Consider the following 20491-nt stretch of genomic DNA (forward strand, 5'->3'; position numbering starts at 1 on the left):
CCTCTGGCCCTGATCCATAGTTAGGTGGAGGAGCAGACGGTGCAGCTAGGACCCAAATCTAAGTCAGCTGCAAGACATCATAAGGTCTTCACTGCAGAGCAGAGAGAGGGGCTGAACTTGACAAATAAAAATAGGGTGGTCAGTTAGAGAATTTCAGGGGCATGGGGCTGAAGAGGTGGCTCACTGGGTAAAGACCCTAACTGCCAAGGCTGACGCCTGAGTTCAAGCCCCAGGACCCATATGGTGGAAGAAAGGAACCAGCTCCTGTGGGTCTGGGTTGGCCTCTGACCTCCACCTGCACCCCTACTCACTTCCCGTCAGGAATGGTGACACATGACTTTTGGGGAGGGACAGGAGAATGTCTGGGAGTTCAAAACCACCCTGGTCTACACAGTGACTTCCCAGCCAGCCAGAGCAACACAGTGAGATCCTATCTCAACACAACACACTCTTATACATACACACCCCAAAACCCAAACCAATCAACTAAACAAGCAAACAAAATAACCCAAACCACCACACACAATAAATAAAATAAAATGCAGTTAAAATTCAGCTGGGCGGTGGTGGCTGTCTGGTTGGAAATGTCACCTCAGCTCCCTGGCACCCCGTTTATCCAAGGAGTCTGGAATGTTTGTCATGTCAGATCCTCTCCATTTCAAGCCCTCCCTCCCCTGCGAGTCACCTCAGTCCAAACTCCACCTCTGAGAAAGGCCACCAAACGGTGACCCCTCCCCAGAGAGGGTCAAGACCACTCCCACAGGCTATTTAAACTGCCCCCCAGAGACCGAACACATGGTCTTTCCTGTTCTCTGTGGTCTCTCCAGTTCTCCTTTCTCCGGAGGGCCACGGGGAGCTCTGGCATTCAATAAACCTGGGCTTCTTCTAAATTGGTCTGATTTGGATTATTGCATTGGCGGAGAGGTTTGTTGGGCTGGAAAAACATAACAGTGGCTCATGCTTTTAATCCCAGCACTTGGGAGGCAGACACAGGTGGATCTCTCTGAGTTTGGGGCCAGCCTGGTCTACAGAGCTAGTTCCAGGACAGGATCCAAAGCTAGAGAAACCCTGTCTTGAAAAAACAAAAATAAAACAACAAAAACAAATAAACAAAAAACCTAAGAATTTCAGGGGTTGTAGCACAGTATTAGAGCATTGTTTTTGTTTATGACTTTTTATTTTTATTTTTGGTTTTTTGGTTAGCAACAATAGTGCCTCAGATAAACCTCATTGGTTATGATACTGCCATTCTGCAAAGCTTGTCTGTGCTTTTTACCTTTGCTTTATTTATTTTGTTTTTTTGAGACAGAGTCTCCTTACATAGCCCTGACTTGTTCTGGAACTCACAATGTAGATCAGGCTGACCTCAGACTCACATGGATCTATCTGCCTCTGCCAACTAAGTGCTGAGATTAAAGGTGTGGCTACTATCCATGCCCTGCTTGATTATTTGAGCTTTAAAAAATTTACATTTTAAGTTTTCTGTATACATCCGCAGAGGTCAGAGGGCAGCCTGTGGGAATCAGTTTTCTCCTTCCACGGTCTGAGTCCTGGGATGGAACTCGGGGCCTCGGGCTTGTCCTCGGCCATCCCACCGTCCGTCGTTTCGTTTGTCTTTTAATTTTTGTTTTATTTTATGTGTGTGTGTGTGTTTTGCCTGCATGCGTCTGTACACCTCGTGGTGCCCACACAGGCCAGAAGAGGGCGTCAGATCTCCTGGACCTGGAGTCGCAGTGGTTACCTACCATACTGGTGACTCGAACTGGGGTCCCCTGGGAGAGCAGCAGCCTCTGTGTCTAGCCTCTGTTTTTGTTGTCTCAGGACAGAATCTTGTCTTGCTATACAGACCTGGCTGGCCTGGTACTTGTTATGTAGCTCAGCCTGGCTTCAAATTTGTCATCCTCCTGCCTCAGCGTTACTAGTGCTGGGATTAAAGGTGGCACTACACACCAAGTAAAGATCTGGGGTTAATTCCTGGTGCACAAACAAACACACACACACTATTCAGAGAAACAATGGGAAGCTTTTTTCTACTTTTTTTTTTACTACAAATATATCCTAAACATTGCAAAGACTGTTTTTCTGAAGCTTTTAAAATGAAGCTCACATTTAACTGTTTTGCATTTTGTGTGGTAACCCTACTCGGAGCCTACTCTTGGGAGAAAGGGTGTGCCCTCTCTGTCCCCAATTATCTGATTGACCCTATCCAGGCTAGTGTGATTCATCTTTCTGATCCGTAATTCCCTCTGCTCCTGGTGCCTTTAGCTGCCTCTCTTCTCTCCTCCGTGGAACTGTCTCCTAGCTTCCAGGGTTTTGGCAAGGAGACCACCTTCCACGCTATCGGCTCTCCTAGGCGACGCTCCGCAAACGGAGTTTTGCTGGCCCCTCCGCAACTCAATGCTGCTACCAGCTGGCTCCACAGTCGCTGGGCAGCCCAGTACCTAGTTTGTCACCTCCCTACCACCTATTCCTTCTTAGTTCCCCCGTACCCCACAGTCCTGGCCCTCCTCCTGGTAACCCTGAGCCACCTGGGCTGATAGCCCCCGCTCATTCTTTGACTGGACTCTCCCCTGGAATTTGCTGGAAGCCCAGCACCTCAAGGGTGCAGTAAGGAGGCTTTGCTCTGCTCCTTTAGAAGCTGCCTGGCCCTTGGGATACAGTCAGAGCCAGGTAAAGCCTTTCATAGTAAACCCACCCCAGTGTCCCCGCTCTGTAAACCACTCTCCCATCCAGACTAGATTTTCACAATCCTTTGTGGTTTCAAGCAGCTTCAAAAGGGATTCTCTTCCTCTGTGGCTGAATCTTGGAGGATTCAGCTTCCATGCTGCCTTTTTCTGGAAGACTTGCCTCTCTAGACTAGATATTCCTTCTGCCCGTTACCATGAATTCTAAGTTTCATTTGCTTGCCTGTGAGTCAGATGGGGCTGTCTCCACCTTGGTTCCCACATCCAGCTAAGTAAATTGCCCCTTGGCCTGACCCTAACGTAGATCCTAGTCCTACTGCCGTGCTCTGGTTTCATGGGAAACTGCGGTTGGATGTATTGTATAAGAGAAGAATCTATTTTTTAAAAACGTTTATTTATTTGACTCAGAGTTTCTCTGCATTGCCCAGGCTATCCTCAACGTCAGAACTTCTGACCCAAGCCTTCCAAGTGCAGGGATTATAGGTGTGCACCACCACACCCTGTTCCATGGCTCCCTCACCCTTTTTTTTCCCTCCAAGAGAAGCTTTCTCTGTGTAACCCTGTCCTACCTGTCCTGGTACTCACCCTGGAGACCCGACTGGCCTTGAACTCATGGGATTAAAGGGGCGTGCCGTCACGCCCAGCCCATAGCTCACTTTTTTTTTTTTTTTTTTTTTGGTTTTTCAAGACAGGGTTTCTCTGTGGTTTTTTGTTTCCTGTCCTGGAACTTGCTCTGTAGACCAGGCTGGTCTCGAACTCACAGAGATCCGCCTGCCTCTGCCTCCCAAGTGCTGGGATTAAAGGCGTGCGTCACCACGGCTTTCCTCATCTCTGATCAGACAGCACACAGGGCAGGGGTGAAGGCAGGTGTTCCTCTTTTCAGGGGACAGCTCTGCCTTCCTGGAAGAAATGCAGCGGTCTGAGCCCACTTCGGGTCTGCTAGGGAGTGAGGCAGAACCTTTGGCCTCTGGGGCTGCAGTCCTGAGCTGCTGTGGGAGTTATGTTGGGTGTGAGGATACAGGCATGCTGTGCAGATTCTAGACAAGGCCTGGTCTTTGGCGCCCTCTAGAGGACAGAATTTGTTCTCTCCACAAACCCCTTCCATATCCACTTTTTTTTTTCTTTTTTTCTTCTCTTCTCTTTTCTTTTCCCCCTTCCCCCTTCCTTCTTTCCTTCTTTTTTGGTTTATCGAGATAGTGTTTCTCTGTGTATCTCTGGCTGTCCTGGAACTCACTCTGTAGAGCAGGCTGGCCTCGAACTCATAGAGATCCACCTACCTCTGCCTTCCAAGCGCTGGGATTAAAGGCTTGAGCCACCACCACCCAGGCCCCATACAAGACCTTTGGGCAACCACATCCTATAACTTCTCCCATCAAGAGGCTGTGGGTCTCCGGGGTTTCCTGCCCACTGCCTGCCTCTCCAGTATCAGGCAGCCCCCTCACACTACAGCCCTACAGCCCTTGCTGACATGTTCATGCCTGCCTGTTCTTCTAGACCCATCCAGGCTCCCGAATCCAGAGGACCTCTTTGTTTATTTATGTATTTCTTTCTTATTTATTTTATACACATGAATGCTCTATTGACTTTATGCTAGGATGGGGTATCAGATCCCACTACAGATGCTCGGGATCCACCGTGTGGTTGCTGGGAATTGAACTCAGGACCTCTGGAAGAACAGCCAGTGCTCTTAACCTCTGAGTTCTCTCTTCAGTCCCAACCTCTTTGTTTATAGGTGGAGAGAGAGAGAGAGTTCCCACTACTTCCCTGAGCCCCAGCCCCATGCTGGGGCAGCTTGGTTTCTCTCATGGCGCTCCAGGCTTGTCTTTCCTAAGAGCAGCAGTGTCTGGAAGATGGATCCTGGGATGGGTCCCCCAGGAAACCAGGTCTGGACTTTCCACTCCCCTCCCAGATAGGGGACCCCTGAGGACAGAGCCTGATTTCTCTTACTCTCCTTCAGGTTGAGGGCTCTTTGAGGATTGACCCAGAATTGCTTCCCCCACCCTTCCTCCTCTCTGTTGATTTCTGAAAACTTCTACCTACAGTCCTCATCTGCATGGCTTTCTCTACATCCTGAAATACAGGAGCCTCTGCGCACTTCCACAGGCTATACCTCTGGCTCTGGTCGTAGAGATAAGCCAGACACTTGGCTTATAGGACTGGCCTTTCCTCTGGGACTATAACCCAGAACTCCTGCCTGGAATTCCATTCTGACCTCACAAGGGCTGCCTCAGAACCCAATCCCCACAGTGCTGTTGGCAAGCGCAGGGATGCTATTTTGGGCACTGTGTATAGACTTAGCTTAAGTGGCATGAGCCAAACCCCTGCCCTACTGACCTCTTCCCTGGAGGAGCACAACAGGCCTCAGGGCCACCCTGGGCAGGAATAAGAGGCAGACTCTAACTGAGCACTTAAAGACGGCAGAACTCCAGCCGCAGCTTGAGCCTGCCTCAGCGATGGAGGGACAGAATCTAGACCAGTTTTGACATTAGCAGAAGGGGCCCAGACGGAGGCAGAGTGAGTGGGGCTGCAGGTAGGCTGGGATGTGGTGGGACAAGCCCAGCAGGGACCACATAGGGGTGACTATGGGATTGTTGGGAAAGAAAGTTCATCAGGAGTTGAAGTATGACTTTCTGTTCTAGTTCAGCCCCATGTGGCTGTGTGACACGGACAGATCAGCTGTAACTTGGCTCTGGCGGAGTTGCTGAGTGGAGGGAGAGCTGGGAGGGTGTGCTGCACTGTCCCTGGTGCGGGGGAGGAGGGAGCAGCTGAGGATCCAGTTCTGAAGACGGCAGGAGGGAAGCAGTCAGAGATGGGTCCATTGCTGCCTTCTGCTCTAGAGTGGTCCTCAGAGGCTGGGTCAGGACTAGGGTTTCTGCCATTAGGGTTAAGGATATAAGTTGATCCTGGGGGGTGGGTGGGGTGGGGTGGTGGTGGTGGTGCACGCCTTTAATCCCAGCACTCAGGAGGCAGAGGTAGATGGATCTCTGAGAATTCGAGGACAGCCTGGTCTACTACAGAGTGAGTTCCAGGACAGGCTCCAAAGCTACACAGAGAAACTCTGTCTTGAAAAATAAAAAAATTCTATATATTATATATAATATACAAATAATATATAGTATATAAAAATATATAATATACAAATATATTATTTGTGTTTGTTATTTGTATATTATGTATTATTTGTATATATTATTTGTATATTATATATACATAAATTGATGCTTCATCCAGAGAAAATTGGGTAGAGCCTGGCTGAGGGCAACTCAAGAGTTACCTTGATGGTATGAGAGATGGATAGGGTACAGGCTAAGTTTTAGGAAAGGTGGAAGGGCAGACTTTGGGCATTACATTATCCAAAGCTATAGATGTCAGACTTGGAAAGACAAGGAGGACCTCTGAAGAGCCTGGTCTTGAGGTCCAGGGTCCTGAGACAGCGTGGGTAGAGGGGGGTGAGACGACAGGACCCCTAGCAGATTGAGGCAGAACTTCCTTCTCCCTCCCTCTACCCCCTCCCTCAGCTTCCCTGGGCTTGGGGCATAACACTGGCAAGAACTGCCTAGTGGCTTCTTCCTTGGGAAACTGAGGTCTGGTGGGAATGTGGGGTCAAGTTCCGTGTCCCTCAGTCCTAGGTTCCACTGATTCCACAGCATCTAAAAACCAGAAAGACATCCGATGTCTCAGACAATCCAGCCGAGGCGGTAAGCATCCTCATCCCCGACTCCAGTCCGTCCTTGACCATAGCACCTCGGTTGCATCCCAGTCCTGTCTCCAGCATCTCCCTCAGAGCAGCTGCTCTCCTGTGACCCCTCTTTCCCACCTACCCAGTAGCCCCTGACCCAGCCCACCTTTCTCTGATGTCCCATGGCACAGCCAAGAGCAGGTCCCTGGGCTTAGGGGAAGCTCGGAAGCTCAAGATGAGGATCCAGGATTGGTGAACAGGTTCTGACTCTCCCGAATGGCACTTAGCTGAACCAAATTCATCACTTTTTTGACTCGGGTACAGCTCTCTTGGGGTGAAATAAAAGCCAGGTCTTTGCACTGGCCGTGGCTAGGTTCCCTTTACCACCTCGTCCTCTGCCCCAAGCCTCGCTCTTCTCCTTGCTCTCCAGGCTTCACTATGGCCCCTTTGCTTTCTGGCCACCTGCTCGGGCTCCTGCAGCAACTGTTCCTTCTTCTCGAAGCTCCCTCCGCACACTTAACCCCACGGTCACTCCTTCACCTCCACTCATTTCCGACGAGGCTTTTCAATAAGGCTCTCCATGCAGACCCCGCTTTCAGCCACACTCCTTGGGCAGACCCTGCATTCCCAGGCCCCCTTCCTCTGGTTTTCAGGTCTCTGTAGGACTTGCTACTCTCTCCGGCAAGCACGCATGCTCATTCCGTTCCTTGCCGTGGGAGCGCGATGTTTGTGCAGTGTCCTCTCTCGGACTCACGACCCAGCAGCCCCTGCGCTGCTCTCTCAGCCATGTCCCCCTTGCTTGGCTTTAGACTCCCTTCATAAGACCTGTTGGGGTTCCAGGTAAAAAGAACCTTCTCCATGCCCCCCTTTTCTTCCTCAGCACGGTAGGGGTGCCCTCTTCCTCACCTCCAGCCAGAAGTTGAGGTCATGTCCATTTTAATGTTTCCCTCTCCATAATGGCTTACATCTACTCACGGACACCCTAAAATACTCAGACTTTTGAGTCTACCACTAGAGTCTACCACTACCCTCTTTTCCCAAGGCCGACCTAGCCACGTCTGCCTCATTTCTCTTCATCTTCCAGACCCAGCACCTCCACACATGCCAGCCCTGTGCCCTCCTAACAGACACGGGTGCCTGGAACTCGCTGTTCATCTAGCTGTCTCTCCAACAGAGGTTTTACTGAACAAGCGGTTGTCAAGCGTCAGGCACTTTAGGAAGCTTGGGTGTTCGTCTGGTTAAGAACAAGACGTAGATCACCTGGTTCTCATCCATTCAGCCAGTATTTACTGCCCACCTGTGGGCCTGGCACTGAGGGTACACAGGGCAGTAAGACTCTGCTCCCCCCCCCTTCATTCCACCACAAACATCTCCGTGCAGAGCCCAGTGCCATTGCTGAACCCCTCCCCCATCTTCTGAAGAACCCTGGATTTGTTTTTCAGGCTCCAGTGCTGTTGCTAGAGACTAGCATCAGACTCTGTCATATCTCGTGTGCTCTGCAGAGCGCCCCACTGCTCCTAAACCCTGGCTTGTGGCCCCCAGCTCTGACTCCTGCGAAGAGACAGACACAGTCAAGCTCTATTTTCCGTCTGCTTCCCGCCCCCACCCCCAATCAATGCAGACTGCACTTTCAGCTCCTGGTCCATCCTCTTTGCTAAGGGGCCACATTTTGGTCCACCCCTCCTACCTGCTCCATCTGGGGCTGAGGGACGAAGAGGACTGGCTGGCTCATCCTTTCTTTCCATGTCCCTGTGGTTCTCAGGTATCTCTCCTCCCAGCTCTTTCTACTGCCCTGGACAGGAGGAGAAGGTACATAGGGAGAGGCTACCAGGTTACCCATTAACTCAGCCATGAGCTGAAGGGCCGATGGGCAGGAGGCAGACTTGACTGTCTCGTTCGTTGACTTGGTCTGCTGTTTCAGGTCCACCCAGAACGCCACGATGCCCCCAAGGCCCGTGCTCATGAACATCCAGGGGGTGCTGCAGAAGGAGATGGTGCGGGAGTTCCTGGCCGAGACCATGAGCACCTATGTCATGATGGTGAGTGAGGGCGGGCAGCAAAGGCAGCTCTCTAATCTGTCCACCCCAGGGGTCATATCAATCCTTCCCCTGCCTCTGCCCTGGGAGCTTGGGAGAGAAGCAGAGGAAAGTGAAGAGGCCTTTCCCATCATCGAGTCTTTTGGGGACAGACAAGGGCTCATGACAGACCAGGATAGAGTGGATGAGGGAGAGAGGAGAACCTATAGAGATAAGATCGAGAGGCAAGGCATGGGAGGGTGTGTCTGCAATGCCAGCATTTGGGAGACGGAGGCACAAGGACTGAGGCAAATGTGAGGCTAGCCTGGTATATATAGAACGTTCTAAGCTGCCCAGGGTTACACTGCAAGGAAGTGTCTCCAAACAAAAACAAAATGCAGAGAATCAACAAGTCAAACAAGAGAAAGTGGGGAGAGATCTGGGTAGGGTGGAGCTCACCTGTAGGATGAGGTTGAGATAGGGCAATTGGGAGCTTGAGTCCTTTTTGTCTTGTTGCTACATGGCAAGTTCAAGACCAGTCTTGGGCTGCACAGTGAAAGATGGGGAGACCTTTGAGAATTGGTCTGAGGGAAATTAGGGAGGCCAACAAGCAGGGGAATGAAGAGAAGGCTGAGCAGGTTGAGGGGCTTGATGCGCACGTCTGATTGATGACCTGAGTTCAGTCCCTGAAGCTAAGGTAAAGACGGGAGGGGAACAGGGCACCATAGGATTATCCTCTGACCCCTACACGCTCACTGGGCGTGTGTTCCCCACGGCCATCACACGCGCGCGCACACACCCTTTTTAAAAAATAGTCAAATGTTACGGTCGTGTTTGGATTTCAGGAGGCAACTGTGGAAAGGAGCCAGTCATCAGGCTGGTGCCATTATGAAGGATGGAGGGTGGGTGGTGACAGAGCCAGGGACAGGGAAGAAGGCAGATGGAGGGTCAGATGAGGGGCCTTTCTGGAGCAGAGTCCCGGCACAGGCCCAGAGGAGAAGTTAATTTGGATGGAGAAGAGATGTCGTGGAGAGACTCAGGAGGTCGCTAGAGAGGGGGTTCTGGTGCTCATGGATGCGACAAAGAAAGAGGTAAAGTTCGCTATGGAGGATGGTTATAAAATTATTCAGAATTAATGACAGGGGAGTGGCTCAGGACACGTAGGCTCCTCTCCTACCCCGACCATCCACAGCTGGCCGGAGTAGATCTCTCCCTGGCTCCAAGCCTGACTTCCTAGTTTCCTAGTGTGGAAACCCAGGTCCTGGGTTCGGGAGCTGGGTCCGAGTTCCATGTGCATTTACCTGTTAGAGAGTTAGAGTCTCTGCTGGCAGAGGTGCATATTAGCATCCAGCCGGCAGGCAGACGTACACGGAGGAAGCCAAGTACCAGCACCCAGTACAGAGTTGGTTCCTTGTTATTTGTTATTGTTATTTTGCCTTTTGCAGATTTAATTTTGATTTTACACACACGAGTGTGGGTCATATATGCCAGTGCAAGTGTCTGTGGAGACCAGAAGGGAGGGTTGGATCTCCTGTGAGCTGCCATGTGGGTGCTGGGAATTGAATCCGGGTCCTCTGAAGAGCAGGCAGTATTCTTAACCACTGAGCCATCTCTCCAGCCTGGATTTAAAAATTTAAAAAAAGTCTTAAAAAATTGTTCATGCGTGTGTGTGCATGCGTGCATGCATGTGTGTGTGTGTGTGTATGTGTGTGTTGTGTTTGTGTGCATGCGCACGCACTAGGTTCTCTGTTATATTGACAGGCGTTCTCCTCTCCTCTCCGAATCCCTCACCTCCATCCATACCTTCCTTGGCTCCTGAGCTGTGGGGAGGACAGCCAGTCTTGTCCCTCCTTAACCCAGGGCGAAGTAATTCATTCATGACCAAACATTCCAGTCCTATGAAGGCTGTTAAACCTTGGAATGTGGGAGGCTGGCGGGTGCCTAGGGGAAGCAAGGACTGCCCAGGGCTTGACACATGCCCACATCTGCTTGCTTTTCTTATTTCTTTTGGCAGTATGGGGCCGGGGATCAAACCCGGAAGCTGTACGTGTGACAAGTGCTCTATCGCGTGTCATGAGCTTTGCCCCTAGTCCTTCCTTTTGGATTTTTTAAATTAAATTTTTTCCTTTGGTGTGTTTGCGTCTATTTTGTGTGGGCGCAAGCATACCACAGTAAGGGTTGGAAGGCTGGAAGAGAGCTCATGGGAGTGGGTTCTCTGCTCTGTGGGTCCTGGGGATCAAACTCCAGTTGCCAGTCTTGGCAACAAGTGAAAAACAACAACTGTTTTTCCTGTGAAAATTTTGTTTGTTTATTTAAAACAGGATATTTCTGGGTAGCCTCAACTCCTGGCCAACCTCCTGAGTGTTGGGATTAAGGGTGTCAACCACCGTGCTAGGCTTCCTCTCACTTTTATTTTACTGAGAGCAGCTCCCGAGGTGCCACGAGAAGACCTATTTCAAGAACAAACAGCAAAGCCGAGGCTTTGACGTGAGGCTTGCCCCTTCCTGCATCTCCCAGCCTCTTACCAAGCACTAGGATGCTAAGCCCCTCCCCAAAGCTTTGCAGTGGCCTGTGAGATAGGTGCTATTATTATCATTTTAGACAGGGTCTCTCCACATAGCCCTGGCTGTCCTAGAACTCACTGTGTAGACCGAACTGGCTTCAGACCCACAAAAGTCCACCTGCCTCTGTCCACTGAGAGCTAGGATTAAGGGAGTGTGCTATCATGTCCAGTCTGAGATAGGTACTGTTATCACCCCATTTTACAGATGGGGAAATTAAGGTTCTATGAGATAAAGTCATCCGACAAAGTCTAAATCAAATCCAGGCCAGGGTGATGTCTTGATCCTTCACTACTCAGCTCTGAGATGGCAGGCTTGCTAGGGGCTCGGCTAGCTAACCCTCCTCCAGCTGGGGCAGGGCACTTGCTTTCACTCTCTGGGGAGTTCAAGAACACCTTGGGAACATGGCGGACAATGAAGGCTGATGAGAAGCCAAGGACAATGGCACTAGGTTTCGATCCTAATACATGAACTGGCTTTGTGGGAGCTTAGCCTGTTTTGATGCTCACCTTCCTGGGCCTGGATGGAAGTGGGAGGACCTTGGTCTTCCTGTAGGGCAGGGAATTTGGACTGCTCTTCAGTATCGAGAGGGAGGGGGAATGGACTGGGGGGAGGAGAAGAGGAGTGGGGATGGGGGAGGGGAGTGGGGGGAGGGGGCAATGTGTGGGAGGAGGGGAGGGAAATGGGAAACGGGGAGCAGTTGGAAATTTTAATTAAAAAAGAATAAAAAAAAAAAAAAGAACACCTTGGGGGGCTTCAGGCCCCGTCTGCTCAATGGGAGCGAAAGCGTTCACTTCCCTGATTTTCTGTGAGGGGTGAGGAACACTTGTAAGAAAAACTTTGGGAGGACAATGTGCCGTTGTTATTTTTAGCTCCTTGTCTTGTGCTAAGAAGTGGGGGCTTTTTGGTTATAGGAAGCTCAGTGAATCACCAGGGTAAAGGTTGTGCCAAAAAAGGCCAATGTGACCTTGGGCCCTATTTTCTGCAGCAAGGACGAGGTTGTTGTTCTGAGAGCTGGCTTCCTGACAGTTGCTGGCACTCTGGTGGACTGGGTACATTCACTGACAGGGAGAGGAGGGGCTGGAGCCATCAGGGCCCTGGAAACCAGGCTGTCCCTGTGAGTTACAGGGCAAGAATTGCAAACTCCCATGCCTCGGACTGCCAGAAGGGGGCAAAGCGCTTTTGCCATCTTATATAAGGGTCCTTGTATAAGGGTGTAGCCACTACGGGTCCAGCTCTCAGTTGTCATGGAGAGTGGAATGAGGGTCATTTATTATTCCCGGATTGTGTCATTTTCCAAGGGCAGCTGAAATTCCCTAATCCAACTCTCCACACAAAACCTGCGTGCTGGGTGGATGCAGCTGCGTGCTGGGTGGATGCAGGCACGCATTGCTGCTGGCAAACCCAGCAGCAGGATCACATTCTGTGAAGCTCGTTCAGGCATTCATCATCATTAGCAACTGGTTTGGAAGCCAGGTGTGGTGGCACATGCATGTCATCCCAGAACTCCAGGAATGGAGGCAGGAGGATTGCCATAAGCCGTGAGCAGGCCTGTCTCAAGAACGAACAACAAAGTCAATGGCTTTGACGTGAGACAAACAGAGGAAGTAGGACCTTCGTTCTAAAGGCCTTCCTTGCTTGCCCAGGCCTTGTTACTTCCTGCTTCTCCCAGCCTGTCAGCCTGGGACTGGCCTCCTTCCTGTTTTCTCCTGCTGCCTTTTCTCCTCGACTGGCCAGGCCATCTCGGGGCTCCCCTGCACCTGTCCTGGGCTCCTGCAGGACTCAGAGAGCCCCTCAACTGCCCCTCTCTTTGCTTTTGTGGTTGTTTCATTTCTCCCCTAAGGTTGGTTGGTTTGTTGCATTTAAAATTATGTTTTGTTTTGTTTTTGTTTTTGTTTTTTTTTTTTGCTTTTTCGAGACAGGGTTTCTCTGTGGTTTTGGAGCCTGTCCTGGAACTAGCTCTTGTAGACCAGGCTGGTCTCGAACTCTAAAATTATGTTTAAGTGTGTGTGTGTATGTATGTGTGTGTGTGTGTGCGCACGCACCTGCGTGCATGTTGACCAGTGTATATATGCATGCGAGTTCAGGTGCCCACAGAGGCCAGAGGCATCAGACTCCCCTGAAGATGGGGTTACAGACAGTTGTGAGCCACCTGACATGGGAACTCAGAACTGAACTCAGGTCCTTTGCAAGAGCCGTGTGTACTCTTAGCCACTAATCTTTCCAGAGTTTTTTGTTTGTTTGTTTGTTTGTTTGTTTTAGACAGAGTCTCACTATGTAGTCCAGGCTAACCTCAAATTTGGGATTACAGGCATGTACTACTATGCCCAAGTGGCTTGCTTTTTTAAAAAAATCATTTCTCATTGTGGTGTGCGATGCACATGGAGACCAAGGACTCACGCTGAGAATCATCACCCTTCCGCCTACTGAGACAGGGTCTCTCAATCAAACCTAGAGCTTGCTGATGGTTCACCTCACTCACTGAGGTAGGGTCTCTCAATCAAACCTAGATGTTGCTGATGTGGCTAGTCTTGCTGGCCAATCACTCTGGAGATAATCCCTGCCCTTGCCTTCTGAGGTTGGAATTACCGGTGGGCCACCACATTTAAGTGGGTTTCTGGAGATTTGAACTCTGGTCCTCGCACTTGGATAGCACGTGCTTTAACTGCTGAGCTGACCTCTTTCCCTAACTCCCTCCCTCTTTTTTAGAGACAAGGTCTCACTACATTTACAGCTCTGGACCCTGGCTGGCCTGGAAGATACAGTGCAGAACCCTCTGCCTCTGGAGTAGGGGGACTACAGGTGGCCTTCACCACACTAGGCCTGGCTCTTCCCAGCTGTGCCCCCACTCTTAAGACTGCTTGATCTGCCGGGCGGTGGTGGCGCACGCCTTTAATCCCAGCACTCGGGAGGCAGAGGCAGGCGGATCTCTGTGAGTTCAAGACCAGCCTGGTCTACAAGAGCTAGTTCCAGGACAGGCTCCAAAACCACAGAGAAACCCTGTCTCGAAAAACAAACAAAAAAAAAGACCGCTTGATCTCCCACTCACCAGAGGATTGATCTCCCACTCACCAGAGGAGATCATCAAGCAACCCCCGTACCCAGCTCCTCCCATCCTGTGCCTCTCACCTCCCCTCAGCTAGAATAGATGGCTTCCTTCCAGGAGCCTCTCAACCTCTGCACCGTCACCCACCCAGACACACTCTCTTCTCTCTCTTTTTCGAGACAGGGTTTCTCTATAGCTTTGGAGCCTGTCCCGGAACTAGCTCTTGTAGACCAGGCTGGCCTTAAACTCACAGAGATCCACCTGCCTCTGCCTCCTGAGTGCTGGGATTAAAGGCATGCGCCACCACCACCCGGCTCCATCTCACTCTTCTCTCCCTCTCTCCCCTCTCTCCTCTCTTTTCTTTCCTCTCCCTCCTCTCCTCTCTCCTCTTTCCTCTCTCTCTCTCTCTCTCTCTCTCTCTCTCTCTCTCTCTCTCTCTCTCTCTCTCTCTCTGCCTATGAGCATACCAAAGCCTCCCTTCCCAACACAACACAGGACACAAACATGCCGCTAGTCTCTGCCGGCTCCTTCCAATCCCTCCTTCTCTTTTGCGGCTTTTCATGGCACAGCACTTTACTTGCATGAATCATGGTCTGAATTTCACCCTTAGTGCCTCGAACAACAGACAGAACCCAACATTGTCCCTCAAAATTATCTTTGCAGGACACAGTGATGTATGTCTGAGACAGAAGGATGGCTGAGCTTAGGAGCTTGGGAGCTTGAAGCTATTCTGCAGAATATAGTGAGACCTTGTGTTCAAAACAAGACAAAGAATTAGACTCTTCCTCGCCACCATGTACCTCTCAACCTCTGGACCCAGCCACTGCCCCCAGAGCCTGGGGACACAACATTCAGTGCCTACTAATGACTTTTAGAGTGTCACACCCGAAAGACTGCTCTTTAGACCTTTATCCGTGTGACTCAGGCTGCTCTGACAGAGCTGACTCTGCCCTCCTGGGACGCCATCTCTCCCTTTCTTCCATTTCTGGCTCTGACTGAGATTCCTAACACCCACCATGAGTCCTCACAGTTCAGCCCTGTGCCCTCTGCTGGCGACATCACAGGTTCAGCCCTGTGCCCTCTGCTGGCGACATCACAGGTTCAGCCCTGTGCCCTCTGCTGGTGATGTCACAGGTTCAGCCCTGTGCCCTCTGCTGGTGACGTCATTCACAGATGGAGTTAGTTCCAGCTCTCATATCCACAGTTCCTTCTTTTTTTTTCCTCCCATAAACAAAGATGTACAGGGAAATGCAACGTCAGATATACAGTTGAATACTTTGTAGCAGCCACATTAACGAGATAAAAGAACCGGGTGAAAATGTTTTGAATCACCATGGTGGTTAGCCCACATATTCCAGACTTCATGCCAATGTGTAGTCAGTGGGAAACTGCTTAAGTGGTCCTCATTTCTGATCCTAAGGATGTGAAGTCTGGAGTGTGCTTTATTTTCACTATGGCAGATCTCAGTCTGCAGTAGCCACACTCAAGCACGTAACAGCCATACATGGTCAGTGACTCCCAGTTTAGAGGACACATATGAGGAGACTGATTGCCAGCAGCCTGAAAGTAGGGATCTCTTCACGACTCACACCCAAAGACATGGACATCCCTAAGGAAGTGCCATCTGAGTGTAAGTGCATTTTTACTTTTACAAGTTTATTATGAACTGGATGGTGGTGGCACACGCCTTTACCCCAGCACTCGGGAGGCAGAGGCAGGCAGATCTCTGAGTTTAAGGCCAGCCTGGTCTACAAGAGCGAGTTCCAGGACAGCTAGGGCTACCCAGAGAGAGACCTTGTCTTGAAAAGAATCAAAAAAAGTTTATTATACATTATTTATTTATTTGCGTGTGTATACATGCACGTGTATGTGTACATGTCCATATTGGCTTGACGGTAACACATTTTCCTGCTGAGCCATTCTTGCTGGTCCCTTAAATGTTATGTGATGTAGGATCAGGTATTACAGGCAGAGGAGTTAGTTTTGGTTTTGGTTTTTTGTTTTGTTTTGTTTTCTATTTATTTATTTATTTGACAGTATCTGTCTATGTAGCCCTGGCTGTCCTGGAACTCACTCTATAGGTCAGGCTGGCCTCAAACTCAGAAATCTGCCTGCCTTTGTTTCCCGGTCGCTGGGCTTAAAGTTGTGCACCACCATTACCTGAGGAGTTAGTATTTCTAAAAATACAAAGGCATTAATGGCAACAAGGGTTGGCACAGATGGCTTCCTAGATTCATGCTTGGCTCATCATGTCACAGGTAACATGACCTTGAATAGGTCATCCAGTTTCAGATAGCCCATCGTCAACTGGGGAGAATAATAGTTCTTTCAGATGGGCTATTAGGACCTCCTTAGGCAAGCTTGTAGGATGAGACATCAGCTGTCCTCCGTGAGGCCCCACTTCAAACTATCTGACTGTATCATCCTGTATCTTCCCGTACCTTCCCATACCATCCCGTATCATTCTGTACCATCCTAGACCATCCCGTACCTTCCCGTACCATCCCGTACCTTCCCATATCTTCCCGTACCATCCCGTATCATTCTGTACCCTACCCATCATCCAGCTCTCATTGACTCAGGTCTGAGAGGCCTCACTAGGGACCAAGGAGGAAAGTTTATAAGGAAAGACTGTAGAGAGACAAGGCATGGTCTTTATAAATGATGCTGGGGAGGCCCAGGGATGAGGGCTTGGGAGTGGGGTGGTCAGGAGGGGAAACTGAGGTTTGAGTCTTCCTCTGATGGGGGATGCTGGGCAGGCGGCTCTCTCAGAAACCCTCCCTCACAGGTGTTTGGCCTTGGTTCCGTGGCTCATATGGTTCTAGGAGAACAAAAGATGGGGAGCTATCTTGGTGTCAACTTGGGTTTTGGCTTCGGAGTCACCATGGGCGTGCACGTGGGAGGCGGCATCTCCGGTGAGTGAGCCCCTATCTGGTCTTACAGGAAAGAGCAAGTCTTTCTGGTGGGCTGTTTCTGCCCCCTTCAGGAAGCCCCTTCTCTGGCACAATTAGTGCTGCCCCTGTAGGTGACCCGTAGGGAGAACCCCCGGGAAAACCTGTCTTCCCCAAACTCTTCATGGACCTTTTGACTCACCATTTTTACTAGCTGGGTTATCTTAGGCAAAGGAGTTATTTGCCTTCTCTTGCCTTATGGTAAAGCTGGAGATGATGGCCCCAGCTGTGCGTGGCCATTTGAGGGTTAAACGAGGGAGTTCTTGTCACAGGGGACACACCACACCGTGGCTTTTCTTTTTTACTGTTGCAGATGCTGTCGTTGTTCATTTTGTTGCTTGTTTCTTTTAACCCAGCAGCTCATCCAGCTCTTTCTCATGACAGGAGCCCATATGAACGCAGCCGTGACCTTCGCCAACTGTGCACTAGGCCGGATGCCCTGGAGGAAATTCCCCATATACGTGCTGGGCCAGTTCCTGGGCTCCTTCTTAGCTGCGGCCACCACCTACTTACTATTCTACGGTGAGTTTCTTCCTGGGTGGTCTGTCTCCAGACTCTTGTTCTGAAAGACGGCTAGATTCCATCCTGGTATCTCCTATCCTGCAAGAATAAGAACAAACAAACAAAACCCCCCAAAACCTAGCAGATTTAAGCTGTTGAAGTATTCCCAGCCGCTTACCCCACAACCTCCTTTCCGGGACCCCCGTGGGGATTAACTCAACCTTTGTCATCTCCACAGGTGCCATTGACCACTTTGCGGGAGGAGACCTGTTGGTGACTGGTTCCCTGGCCACTGCCAACATTTTTGCCACCTATCTTCCTGAACACATGACCTTGTGGCAGGGCTTCCTGGATGAGGTCAGTGATCAGGACAGAAGAGTTCTGGATGGGATTGTACCAAGACATGTCTCTGCCACTACAGATTTGGGGTCCTGCCTGAGCACTTGTGATGTGGCCATGCCTTCAGTGGGTTGCCATGGCGTTTACTCCCCAGGTGTTCTTGACCGCGTTGCTCCAGCTGGGTCTCTTCGCCATCACAGACAAGCAGAACAATCCAGCGCTTCAGGGGACTGAGGCCCTGGTGATAGGCATCCTTGTTTGCATCATTGGGGTGTCCCTGGGCATGAACTCGGGGTATGCCATCAACCCGTCCCGTGACCTGCCTCCCCGCTTCTTCACTTTCATTGCTGGCTGGGGCAAACAAGTGTTCAGGTACTGCCCCTGCCAGACCCCATTCCTGTCAGCTTTCTCCCGGGGGGTGGGGGGTTCCCTGCATGCAGAGACTGTGAGATGAGCTGTTAGGGCAGCTCAGGAGAGTCTCATGAAGTCTCCAGGCGGTCTGGGACCAGGAGGGGCCCAGACATCTTCAGATGTGGATCCTGTTGCTGCTGTCAGGCTGAGGGTCCCTTAGGGTTGATGGGATGGCTTCTCTGCTCCCCCTATGTTGGTCTGAACTGGACAGAAATGGCACCCTGGGCATCAGTGTCCTCAGCAGGCCTCCCTCTCTTTGCCTGCAGAGCTGGGAACAACTGGTGGTGGGTACCAGTGGTGGCACCCCTCCTGGGCTCCTACATAGGTGGCATTGTGTACCTGGGCCTAATTCACTCCAGTATACCACGGGAACCTCAGAGTTTGGAGAATGCTGAAGCAGGAGACCAGAAGATAACCGTATCATCATCCAAGGTTCTCCTCACCCCCATCTCTACGACCCCAGCTTCCACCCAACCTGTTCCACCCCCAAGTGACTCTGTGCCTGTAGAGCGCTTCTAAGTAGAGCTATCTGTGACCATATCCTTACTGCAATAAAGCACACCTCAAACACGGTGGCCCTCACTCCCTGGGACCTCCTGTTGCTGGACTCCTGGGCTCTTCTGGGAGCTATTTCAGCATGGAACTTGCCGTGTAGAGGAGTCTGGCCTTGCACTTGTGGCAATCTTCCCACTTCTGCCTCCTGAGTGTTGGGAATTTAGGCATTTACCACCCTGCCTGGAATATTTCAGGGTTATTCTTCCAGGCTCTTTTCTTAACACTGGGGCACAGGAACAAAAGACCCCTATTCTTTCCACTCCAGGAGGGGTGGACCTGGGAGAATGTCTACATGGGGCCTCACAGTGGTGTAAAGAATACCACACAGACTGGTGGACCTTCATGCATTGGTACATGCATTGGGGGGATAGTGAGAAAAAGACCAGAGGTAGCAGGTTGTGGGCAGATTTGGGGAATCTTTAGGGGTGCCCTGGGGTCTCCCGCTTCTCTCTTTGTCCAGTTTGGAGCAGAGAAGGCAAGGCCAAGAGTTGACATCAGGATTTCAACCCTTTCATCAGAGCCTTTAGTGGTCTTTTTAGCTTTGCACCCCCTCTCCTTGAAACAGGGTATTTAGTGTAGCCCAGGTTGGCCTTGAACTCTATGAACTCTTGATCCTCTGGCACCCTCCTGAGTTCTGGGATTCCAGGTGTCCACCATACCCAGTTTATATGGGATGCAGGGGACTCAAACCCAGGGCCTTGTGTATGCCAGATAATATCTATCAACTAACAAATCCACAGTTCTCCAGACCCATTTGTTCTAATTAAAAATTTTAATACCACATGAACACTGTGTGTTTGTCTTTCATCTGTGATGTGTGTGTGCATGTATGTGTATGTATTCTCCCCCCCCCCTTCTTCCTCCTTTGACAGGCTCTCATGGTTACTCTGGCTGACCTGGTTCGCTGTCCAGACCAGGCTGGCCTGAAACTCACATAGATCCACCTGCCTCTGCCTCCCGAGTGCTAGGATTAGAGACGTGCACCACCCTTGCCTGGCTGAAGTTTTTCAAATCCATTTCTAGAATCAGTTTTTATTTTCTTTGGAGTGCTTGGTATGGAGTGAAAGCTTTTATGGGGTTGGCCTCTAATTCCCTCTCCCTGCCACTAGGAGGAACTGATTCCAGAGTTGGGAAGGAGGAAGCAAGGAGACAAATGCTTCGAATGGGCTAAGAGACATGAAAAGGCCTCATGAGCTAGCGGGGAGGACTTCTGGTGGATCAGGCAGGGCTCAGAAGACAGCATCTTCTTCTGCCGTCACTTTCCACAGCTGCTGAGCCCTGACTGTGTGCAAGCCCTGGGAATGTGTGAGGGATGAGGCTGGGCCTTTGCGTCTGAGGACTGTGTGTGAGTGTGTGTGTGTGTGTGTGTGAGAGAGGGAGGAGAGAGAGTGTGTGACAGGGGGTAGGGTGGGGTGTGCCATGTCCTTACTGGGGCTGAGAGCCACACTTTATAGCCTGAGAGGACAGGGGACAGAGGAGGTTGGACTTCCTTCTGAAAGTGGAGGACAAGGTGAGATTTTAAAAGCTCACCTGAGCCAGGCGGTGGTGGCGCATGCCTTCAATCCCAGCACTCGGGAAGCAGAGGCAGGCAGATCTCTGTGAGTTCGAGGCCGGCCTGGTCTATAGAGAGCACCAGGACAGGCTCCAAAGCTACACAGAGAAATTCTGTCTCGACAAACAAAGCAAGAAAGCTTTTTGTTTGCTATTTTGAGGCTTGGTCTCTTTGTGTAGCTCAGGCTGGCCTCTAAC

General features: G+C 50.7%; 1 protein-coding gene across 8 annotated transcripts; it reads left to right on the plus strand.

The window, feature by feature from the left end:
• Window positions 1-5107: 5107 nt before the first annotated feature.
• On the plus strand, window positions 5108-19518 carry Aqp7 (aquaporin 7). 8 transcript variants are annotated; one of them, XM_057790714.1, is made up of 8 exons: window positions 5108-5214; window positions 6308-6382; window positions 8285-8402; window positions 16774-16900; window positions 17321-17458; window positions 17676-17794; window positions 17931-18148; window positions 18454-19518. In XM_057790714.1, exons 2-8 carry the CDS (start codon window positions 6357-6359, stop codon window positions 18704-18706), a joined length of 999 nt encoding a protein of 332 aa, XP_057646697.1. In that variant the 5' UTR covers window positions 5108-5214; window positions 6308-6356; the 3' UTR covers window positions 18707-19518. The 8 variants fall into 8 exon arrangements, with proteins under 8 accessions (XP_057646697.1, XP_057646698.1, XP_057646701.1 ...); XM_057790715.1 differs by having other exon boundaries at window positions 5108-5198; XM_057790716.1 differs by lacking the exon at window positions 5108-5214 and adding an exon at window positions 5478-5540.
• Window positions 19519-20491: the final 973 nt, after the last annotated feature.

Source organism: Chionomys nivalis, chromosome 16, assembly GCF_950005125.1.
Source record: "Chionomys nivalis chromosome 16, mChiNiv1.1, whole genome shotgun sequence".
NCBI classification, from domain to species: domain Eukaryota; kingdom Metazoa; phylum Chordata; class Mammalia; order Rodentia; family Cricetidae; genus Chionomys; species Chionomys nivalis.